General features: G+C 39.3%; 1 protein-coding gene across 1 annotated transcript; it reads left to right on the plus strand.

Moving 5' to 3' along the window:
- Positions 1–473: 473 nt before the first annotated feature.
- UBE2A (ubiquitin conjugating enzyme E2 A) lies at positions 474–9,687 on the plus strand. Its single transcript, XM_072955587.1, has 6 exons — positions 474–779; positions 920–1,000; positions 1,400–1,425; positions 6,923–7,012; positions 8,015–8,103; positions 8,385–9,687. Exons 1-6 carry the CDS (start codon positions 736–738, stop codon positions 8,511–8,513), a joined length of 459 nt encoding a protein of 152 aa, XP_072811688.1. The 5' UTR covers positions 474–735; the 3' UTR covers positions 8,514–9,687.
- Positions 9,688–11,226: the final 1,539 nt, after the last annotated feature.

Genomic DNA, 11,226 nt, shown 5'->3' on the forward strand with positions numbered 1-11,226 from the left:
GGACCCACAGCCAGCCCCCCTTCATATTCAAGGTCGATATTCTTTGGATTTTCAGTGATTTTAACGAGTCACACACCCTCCTCCCCAGCCTCCCGAGTCCGCAGGGGGTGTGCCCCCTAGAGTTCCGGCTTTTGGAGAACCGGTTTTGCCTCCGCCCACTCCCTCCTCGTTGAGTTCGGGACTTCCATCCTTCTTCTCTCCCTCAGCCACAGTGAGCACTTTAATAAGGGATCTGATCTCAAAAAAAAAAGGATATAAAAAGGAAAACAGAAAAGAGCTTCCCAGGGTTCGTCTTAAAATTGACAGGTGGGGGTGGACCCCGTTCCACCACCCAATCCTAGTGAGTTACAGTCTACTTCCGATTCGGCCCGTACCTCTCCTCTCACCCCACTCAGTCCTCCCGCCGGCCGCCCGCTGCCCGTCTCCCGCCTCCCGCGGAGGTTTAATGACCTAAGCAACTTTCCTCCTCCCCCCTCCTCCGCCCCGTCTTGGTACGGCCTGTCCGGCTTTCGACGTTCCACCCCCGCCCTTTCCTTCCAGGTTGGTTCAGCCCCCGTCTACTCTGGGGTGGTGCTTAGCCGGCGCCAGACAGACCCTCGACTTCGGAGAGGCAGTGCTGTTCCACTGGGCGCTTCCTCCTCGGTTTCTTCAGCTTCTTCAGCCTCCTCGGCCGCCTTACCGCCCGCGGGGACCCGAGAGCTCGGTGTATGCCCCACCCCTGACCCCGCTAGAGACATGTCCACCCCGGCTCGGCGGCGCCTCATGAGGGACTTCAAGAGGTAACCCGCCCGGGACTCCGGGGGCCGGGGGCTGCGACCGGGACGCAGGGCGGGGCCGGCGGCGGGCCGGGCGGGCGGCTGGGCTACCGACAGCGGGCGCGGGTGCTGGATCGCGGGGGCCCTTGTCTGTTTCCCTGAAGGTTGCAGGAGGATCCTCCAGCCGGAGTCAGCGGGGCTCCGTCCGAGAACAACATCATGGTTTGGAACGCGGTCATTTTTGGGTGAGTCTGCGTTCCGGGTGGTGGCGAGAGCTGGGGGACGGGTGTGCCCTCCGGGACCGGCCCCGTGTGGAGGCGGGGGGAGAGGGAAAGGGTTTGGGGCTGACTGGGCCTAGGCGCCTCCCCGGAGCCTGTGCCTCGATTAGCTCGGTTCCCGCTGCCAGGGGAACCGTTTGGGGTTCTAAGGGGGGCGGGGCGGGGACTGGTGGCGCTTCGGCGCGGCGGCCTGCCCGAGGTTTCTGAGCCCCAAACCTCTACGTGTAGTGGCTTTGCGACCCGGGAAGCGGTGATTTACCAGAGATGGAGTGGGCAGAGCTCAGAATAGCCATCTCCTCAGATGAACCGGTGTGAAGGGAGCCCCTGCAGCAGGGACTGACTGACTGGGTTTTCTCTGTGTTGCAGGCCTGAAGGAACCCCGTTTGAGGATGGTAAGAGAGTTTCTTTACCCACCTTTCAGGAGCCTGATCATCTGGGGAAAGGGTTCCCAGTCATCCTAGAAGTCCCTCCTACTTAGAAACCCGCTTCTCCTCAGCCTTTGCCTGCTAAAGGCTTGAGTGGAATCCAGTATTTGGCATGTTGTGCTGGCTATTGTCCGCTTGACTAGAACTACACCTTTTCCGTTGCTTCTTTGAAAAAAATCTGGGTAAGGCAGTCACTTTTTAAAAGGAGCATCGTACCACTGATGCTAAGGGTTTGTGAGGTTTGGGTTTTGATTCTCATAAATTTAGCCGCCGTCGAGATACTGAGTTACTATCAATCCAACCACTTGCTGATAGACTCAGAGACCCCAGGGACCATCTGGTTCAGAATTCTGGTACAAGGGCAGGAACTGTTTGTGGGATGGTGAATGGATGCAAGAATCCCTTGCACACAACTGCCTGCTTTCTACAACCTGGCACTGGATACCTGTCAGCCTCACTGCTTTAATGGCACCTTTAATGGCCAGTTTGAGTATAATATTGTTTCTTATTTTTAAATGAGTTTTCAGCATGTACTTTTATCAGGACTTTATGGTCAGTAATCTCAAGGCAGCTTCAGAATTGAGGGTAGCCTTAATGTACTCTCTTGACCAGTGCCAACCTCCTTGAAGGTACTACATGTACTTACAGGTACATGATTTTTAATGGGTTTAGGTTTGACTTTTAAAGAAACACATGTTAATGCTTTTTAAGGATTTTTTTGAAAAAAAAAAAACCCTCCTATTTTGAGATAATTATAGATTCATGTGCAGTTGTAATAAATAATAATACGGGGGGACCTTGTATACACTTCACCTACCCCCCTACCTTTGGTAACATCTTAAATGACTGTGCTACAATATCACAACCAGGAAATTGACACTGACATAGTTTTATGTGCACTTGTGTGTGTGTGTGTGTGTGTGTGTGTGTGTGTGGAATTAATTGTTTTTGAAAGTTTCATACACTTAAAAGACGATTAAAAGTATTTGAACTACTGATTGACATCTTTAATATTTGAGGTATTTTAAAAAAGAAAACTATCTTTCTGGTTTATTGTCAATGATTCATCTTCCTTTGGTCACATAGCATTTGAGATATATATATATACAGATACACACACACACACACACACACATACACATATATACATACATACACATACGCACATAACTCAGTTTGAAGGTGGAAAAAAACATTTCTGCAAACTGCTAGGTACATACTTATTTATGTTACCAAGTTAGATTGCTTTTGGATGCTACCAACCACAAGATAGTGTGAGGTAGGTCAATATCAACCAGTTTTATAGTTTGTCTCAAGTACTCAAATTTCCCTAGTAGACTAGACTTTTAGCTTCCTCTCTCCTTCACCCCCTGGGTAAACATCATGGCTCTTCAGTGCCACAATAAAAAGAAATGACAGCAGGAGAGTGTGATCCTGAAGGCATACTACTTTAGTGCAGTAAAGAATTTGAACTGATCTGTAGCAAGAGCTAGCTAGGCCCAATTTTTCTCTACTAGGTAGATTGATGCTAGTTCTTCATACTTAAGCTTTATGTGCAGATTAACTGTGTATTTGCTTTAGCTCCAGCAGGCTTCATTTTCATTGGCTTCTTTTTTCCTCCTGATTTTACTCAGACTGCTTTATGCTGGGCACAGCTTTATTAATAGTACATCACTTTGCTGGGGGTTGGCAACTTAAAATATTTCAAAGGTACTTCTCTTGTTTTAAGTGGTATAAGCTGAAAAGGTACTTGTGTAATCCATTATCTACCTTTGACATGACTGGTTCTGTTTTTGATGATGTGTATCTCCACCCTAGCATTACTGAGAGGAATTACTCAGGCTACATGACAGTACCCTTTTCTGTTGATTCTGCTGAGCAGTCTGCTATCCATGGATGCTTCCTCAGGTGACGAGAACACTGACCCTGGCTGGAAAAAAAATTTTTTTTTCACCATTTAAAAGTGACTCTTATTTTACAGTGAGGGAATTTACTGGAAAAGCCTGATTAGGGACCAGTGGCATAGTTGATATTGCTATTGCCAATGTATTGTATAAATTAACAGCCCCCAAACTACTTTTGTTGCTTCCTTGTAAACCAGTTGTAGTGCAAGTTTCTGGAACAGCCAGGCCCTAGTTAAAGAGATGAAATTTTAAGAAAAGGAACTCTTAAAGGTATTTTGATTTAACTTCACACACTTGAAGTAAGAGGACTGTGTTCCCAAGAGCTTGCACTACCAAATAAGATAATACTTCCTCATAAAAATATATTGGTATGTATGCTGAATACAAAGGCTAAGGAACAAGGTATTCTCCATCACATCATCGGAAAATTGTTAATAGATGCAGTAAGATACTAGGGTTGGATTTTCATAATAGATAATATTCTTCAGAATTTCATGTCTTTTTAAAAATGAATCACATAAAACCCACTAGGGGTGTTCTTAAGGTAGATGAGTCCTATGATGAAGAACATTTGGGTATTACCTTAAAAATTAGACTTTTCCATCATCAAAAAAATTTTTTAAGTGCATGTACTTTGCTTTCTCCTCAGGGTTCACAAACTGGTAGCCTAGTGGCAGAAAACACCTGCAGGGGTGTTTTCTTTGGCCAACACAATATTTTCAAAAAATTGAACTTGTGACAGTCTTCAGCCATAATATACACTCTCTAGTTTAACCATGTCACTCCCTGTTGTCATACACCAGCCATTTCACACATTTACATAATTTTCCTGGTCCCTATGTATAAATGGATTAATTGATACTTTCCTTACAATGTTTTGGTCTCTTCAGGAGGATGAACAAAATCAGTACAGATTGTGTACAGTAATGGTGAGGCTTAAGTTTTCAGTTATTTTAAAGCCTACCCTTCTAAATATTCAGAGGATGCCTTCTAGTCTCATTTGTGTCATACTAGTTCTGGGATTTTAAATTTCGTTAACATTCGTTTTAGATCTCAGAAATTGCATTGAGGGTTGTACTAAAGAGGTTCTCATTGTTTAAGGTAGCTAAAAGTATGAAATATCCCTTTAGATGTGTACTTTGAGTAAGGTTTGGGTAAGTCCTAATTTATATTCAAGTAGACATAAGCAGGTTGTTTCACTCCTCAAGATATTAAATGAGCTGTTCCAAAAGACTTTATTAACTTCTTTAGTAGCTAGGTAACCACCTTGTTGAACTTCTGGGCAAGCAGTAGGCAGAAAGCTCAAGTCAAGGGTTTTGTGAGCCACCAGCGTATGTACTGAACTTGCATTTCACTGTGGTTGTTTGATGTAGGTCAGGAAGAAAAAGAACTATTTAATTATGAATTAATTAATTATAAATTCTGTACTGATAGTGAAGTTTTGATTTTTGGTTTTTGTCTCCTTCAGCTGGGTCTAGAGATGTGAAACTGTAGAATTATTGTAGCCAAAATATTTATGAAGACTTATTTTGTATCACTGTGCATCTTTCCCTCATTGAAACCTCACAGCAGTGTTATGTAGCAGGTGCTATTATAAACCCCATTTTACTGATGAGGAACTTGAGGTTTAGTCAAGTTTAGCAGCTTCCCCAAAGGTTTCACAACTAGCAAGTAGCAAAGCAAGGATTTGAACCCAGGTCTATCTGACTGCAAAGCTCTTCCCCATGGTGCTCCACTGTTTCCACTTATGTATGACTTTACCACCTTTATGTATCAAATGTAATGACGATTTTAATTTAAAGTACCTGGGAGCTTCAATTGCTATTAAATCTGACCAATTTTAGAGCAATTTTTTGATGATAAATCTCTAGGCTCTAATTTAAGTGGAATTCAACACTGAGTCAAATGTGTTTATACTTGAAATACATAAAGAAGCTCAAAGTTTTGAACTAACACTCATTCCCACTTTTTCTTGCATATTATAATATCAGTAAAACTGGAAAGGAAGAACTATGATTTCTTCCTCAAAAATAGGAAGAGTTTTGACCAGGTGGTGATAAAGGTGAAGTGTGTTCTGATGGACTATAGCGTGTTTTTCAGTTCCAAAATGTTTTTCTTGTCCTTAGTTGTAATACGTGGTATCTTTAGATCTGACTTTCAAATTTAGGAAGTAACAATAGTTTGGGGAATGTAATATGTCTCTATATGTTGCATTTTAAATTATTCTTGAAATTTTGGAACACATGTTCATACCAGGGGCAACTTTGTTAGCAAATTGTTTCCCATGAGCTTGCTGGTAGAAAACAAACTTTTTGGTACTGTTATATGTGACAGATCTAGCAGGAGAATGATTGTAGTCTTCTCTTTTTTTCTTAAATGAAAAGGAGGAATGGAAGTAAGGAGGAAATAAATTGCTAACTCTGACGGAACCAGTAACAAATTATACTCTGTGGTCCGTTGTATTAGAATAAGTAATTTATTAAGTGGACCAGAGTAATGTAATATAACATGCATCATTTTATAACTGATAGTAACTGATTCCTTAAGTATACTTGAAGTTTCAGTTAGGAAAAAACAATTGTCCAGTTGTTTTCTTGAATTTATTAAACCCAATGAAAAATGACATTTTGAAGAAAATTATCTCCCCAAATCATAACATCCAACAATTCTTGAATGAGATCCAGTTTGTCCATTTCTTAAAATAAGTCTATAACCTAGTATGCTTTAGGGCCTCCTGCTACCTTAGTTGGCACATATTCAAGAAAAGGAATTAATTTCAGTAGTAACGTAAATAAACATCATTAGAAAGAAATTTACTGGAGACATGAATGCAATGTAATGTGATTTTAAAATTATTTCTGCCATTAATTCCATCCATTAGTGTGAATAATAGAGTTGGTTTTACAGTGAAGTACCTTGTGAGTCATACTTAAGGGTTTTGAAGAGACTGAACTTTTTTCTGGCTTACATTCAATTATGTTTTCATTATAGAGTTGCTATCACATGAAAAGGAGCCAGTGAACACTTTTATACTTACTCCTTGCTATTTTAAAAATAATTTGATTATTGATTTGTATTTCTAGCATTGCTTTTTGAACCTTTGTGCTCTCATTCCTTCTAGTCCATTTTAAAAATCGCTGGAGAGCTGAGGATAGCAGCTGATCAAAACAGGCCTTTATCATGGTCTTTTAGTTTTTCTATAGGAGGAAGGCCAAACTTTGGCTCTAGATGCTTGTCATTTTAAGGATGTCTTCTAAATGTACAGTGGCTAAAGTTATCCTGCAGGCAGTAATTTTGAGTTTAAGATGGCTGTATTTAACTTTGGGGGAGAATACTGGAAAAACAAAAAAGCAATCACCTTTGGGTGGTGGTTCTTACAATGTTCATTTTTAGAGCAAACCCTGGAGCTGTATCTCTTACCTGGTCTCTTTCCTCTCTACCCTATATCTTTGCATTATGTTATTTAATACTCTTAAAAAAAAGTCATGTAGCATTAAAAACAAAGTACTATGGACAAAGTGATAAGTATGTTTTCTTAAACCTTTCTTTTCTAACTACAGGAACTTTTAAGCTTACAATAGAATTCACTGAAGAATATCCAAATAAGCCACCTACGGTTAGATTTGTCTCTAAGATGTTTCATCCAAATGGCAAGTATCACTTTTAATATAGTATTTTAAACTACTACACTGCTTATTTTGGAGATATTCCACATTTCCTATTTATTTGTCTGTAGTACCTGAGTGTTTGGGCCTCTTGCTGTTTCCTGAAAGCTGAACTTGTTCATGGTGGTCTGTTACTGTCTTGGTCTGTAGTCCGAGAACTGAAGCAGTGAAGGGACTTTGCCTTTGTGGGAGTCTCAAAGCCCTCCTGGTTTTGATGATTTTATCATTTACTTATTAAACAAAAATAAGGATGCTCTTGAGGCTTCCTTTTAATGTAAGGCCAGATTGGGGTAGTTTTGTGTTGTAATTATTTTCACTAGCATTTAGAACAAGTTTTCAGCTTTGGATGCAGACAAGCACTAGCACAGAACATCTAAAAGATACAGATGCCCTGGCCCCACTCCAGGCCTACTGACTGTCAGAGGCTGTGGTTGCAGCCCTGGTATAGAGTAGATTGGAAAAGTGCCACAGGTGATTCTAACTTACCAAATTGCTTTTTCGCTCTCTCTCTAGTAGTAGGCCTACAACAGCTTGCCTTTTATTCAGGTTAATCAAGTATTTTCCAGACTATCAGATCTTTTTATCTGCATGCCAAAATGAAACCTTGTGAACTCTGAGCTATCTTCTGTTATTTCAGATAAGAGATAGAGTTTACAGATTTGGTGGAACGAATTTCCCAAAGTCTATGGATGACTTAGGACCCTGTTAGAAATGTGTGTGTTTTCCTGGATAGTAGGGCTATCTTTTCAGAAGAACAAGAACTAAGTATCTTCCAGTTTTATGCCAATTACATTTGACATTCTTCAATCATCCTGATGGTTTCACTAGTAATGATTATGACTCTTCTTTTAGGAAGGTAACTGAGAAGCAGCTTAGGAATCTTTTTAATCCTCAAAAGCAGTGTTCTTGACTATACTTGTGTTGACTGTGATGTTAAAACCTTAATGGTTTTATTATGTTTAACATACCTACTTCTATGCTCTTAAGTCTATGCAGATGGTAGTATATGTCTGGACATACTTCAGAACCGTTGGAGTCCAACCTATGATGTGTCTTCCATTTTAACATCCATACAGGTGAATTTTCCTCAATGTGACTATGGCCTTTGATATGTTTATATTAGCAATTGAATTGTTTTTGAAGTCATAAGTTAAGTGAAAGGTAGGTCATTAAGACCTAAGCCACCAGAAAACATATTTATTTGCCTAGCTACTAGCAGATTAATGTAACTCTGGGTTATTATGCTAAGAGAGCAAATGTAGCTGCTACTTAGGACAACTCAAGTGAGTGCTTTGAATATATATATAGTTTTATTTTTTGCATTGAGGAACTGACCTTTTACAAATTGTCTCTATAGTCTCTATTGGATGAACCCAATCCCAATAGTCCAGCAAACAGCCAGGCTGCTCAGCTGTACCAGGAGAACAAACGGGAATATGAAAAACGTGTTTCTGCGATAGTAGAACAGAGCTGGCGTGACTGTTGACCCGGGTGCAGGAAAAGCAGCAACTGGTCATAAGAAAAATATATATTGATGTGTTTGTCACCTTCCTATTCTTCAGTGTCATTACATTTACTTTATTAAAAGCAAAATAGCTGTTGTGCTGTTTCCATCTTCCCTTGCCAAGGTTTTCCTACCCCTTCTACCCTCTCCTTAAACATCAGAAAACACCCTCTATGAGATCAAATGTACTGTACCTGGGTTACGTGCAAAAATTACTAATGCTTAATTCCTTTTCTGTTGTATCTCATTTCCAGTTGTAGGGCAGTATTGTGTTACTGTACTGTACACTAAGCTTTTTAAATGAATTGTTTTACAAGTGGTGCTTATGCATAGCTTGATGACCAGAATGTTATTTTTAACAGAATGATTGCTGAAGTGTTTCATCCTGGCTGGTCCTTCACTTGTGTTGGATTTAGAAGTGAATTTTTGGAATAAGGCCTATGGAAAACAGGAGAACAAATTCATATAAACATCCATTTTGAAAGAGCAGTGGAAGCTAAAAATGCTATGCTACTAAGATCTAACCAACACGGCTTATAAGACGTTTTTTACTGGTAGGAAGGAGAATGGGAAAGGACTCAGCCAAAGGAGTGCATCAGTTGTAACTGACATCCTTTCCTTGCAAGGTATTCACTGGACACAGCCATGCTAAGTTTCAGAATACTGAAGTCGTCTCTGAGTTTTCAATTTTTAAAGAGGTGTGGGAGCAGAGGAATGGAAACAATGTTTTTGACCTAGGGAGGGTTGGAAAATCCTTTAATCTTTTTAAAGGAGCAGTACTACCCTAGATTAACAAATTTATAATCCCCCATCATGTTTTAGAGTTTTAATTAATCCGAGGAAGGGAACATATCTATAGCAAACTATTTTCCACTCAAATCCTCAGTTAATGCTGCATGCTTTAGTTTCTTCCTCCCTTTCAGTATTATAAGAACCTTAAAGTCAAAGTTTGCAATCTTTCTTTGGATATTTATACTTTTAGATAGACAATACCTTTAAGTAGCAGTGTGGGACAAGGCTTGTAAATGTTTTCGTCTAATGTTCCATTGTTACCTTTTGTGCATTTATCACTCTTCTAAATCTAACTTTGCACAAGTAACCCATGTAAAAAATGTACATTTTTCAAAACTTGTAAATAAAAATAACCTTAAAATTTTGTAGTCAAGGTATAATTATATTTTAGCTCAATATGAACTTTTAGTATTAATTTGTGGGACTCTCATATCTACTCATTCCCCACCTTAAAACCAAAATTATGGTAGAAGCAAAAAATATAGATTCTGGGAGAGGGAGAAGAGTAGATACTATTGGAGAGGACCTTTTTTTTTCCTTTTCAGTCATAGCATTTAATGCTTTTTAAAACATTCTAATAGACTGTAAAGCTTCTAAATAAAGTTACTTCAGCACATATAGTCATTCAAGAGAATGAAATTGTGGTAAGGGGGAACAATTAAGCTGGAGATTTACCAGCACTCTCAGAGAACCAAGCTCTAATCTGATGTTCCACCTCTTAAAAAAGCCCGAACTTAAAAAAAAAACAGTGCCAAACTCCTATAAAAGATTTTAAGTAAGTCCCATGTAAAGTTTGGGGGTACAGGTATCCTCAGTGTAACCTTGTTTAAACAAAACTCTGCTTTCTTCTGAGGAGCAACCTATCTCATTTTAAGGTGACAAGGACAGTGACTTTGGGGAAACACTTCTTTACTTGGGGAGGGGGGCGGTGCTAAATGAAATTAAGTCCTTAGTGTACCAACCCACTCATCTTTTAAGACATGGCACTTAAAGCCTCAAGATTCTACACTGAACCACATGAATGGGTTAGTTTCACCTAGCAGCAACATCCTTAAATGTGCTTAATACTTTCACTTAAGTCCATTTCTGCTTCAAAGTAGAACCACATTAAATTGGTCTTTATTTGGTAGGTTAGTTTTACATAATTTTTTTCACCCTACTGTGGCTGGGTACCTTAAATATTGACACTGTTAATCATACTTAAAAAGATTAAGGTGAGATTGGGAATGTGCAAATTTATTATTTTTTTCTTTTGTACACCTCCTGAGAAACACTATTCCCAATCTCTTTCACGGGATAATCCTTTTAAAACCTTACAATAGTCAACAAGCTGACCTCCAAAGCAACATAGCCATGGTCAAAGGCACCACAAACCATTCATTCCAAAGTTTAATGCTAATTTGCCTTTTCCTTTACAATTTTTTGAAACAAATGCCACAGGATGCCTTTGCATATTCATAATTTATAACAATAATTACATAAAACAGATTTACAAGGTCCCCTTTCAAATGGCAGATTTGAACTTGAATCTTCAATTCTGCACTGGCTGGTGTGGAGAAGAGGGTCTGATGAAGAACCAAAGTTGTAATTAAGAGTCCTTTATTTAGGAACCATCTACAGCTTCAGGAGTTACTCATAGCAAAGTGAATACACTGTATACTATTTAAAAAAGAATCCCAACAGAATGCATGAAATTTCCATTCATTTTGTAATCAAAGGGGAGGGAAAAAATCTAAAAAGATCTGTGAGTCTCAATGCTATATATATATATATATATATATATATATATATATATATATATATATATATATATATATCTATATATCTATCTCTGAAGGCAGAGTTAGTTCTTCAGTGTAATATACTTAAGTAATTCAAATAAAACTTGAAACTGCTCATGTAC

The sequence above is a fragment of the Vicugna pacos genome, chromosome X (assembly GCF_048564905.1).
Source record: "Vicugna pacos chromosome X, VicPac4, whole genome shotgun sequence".
Taxonomy (NCBI): Eukaryota; Metazoa; Chordata; class Mammalia; order Artiodactyla; family Camelidae; genus Vicugna; species Vicugna pacos.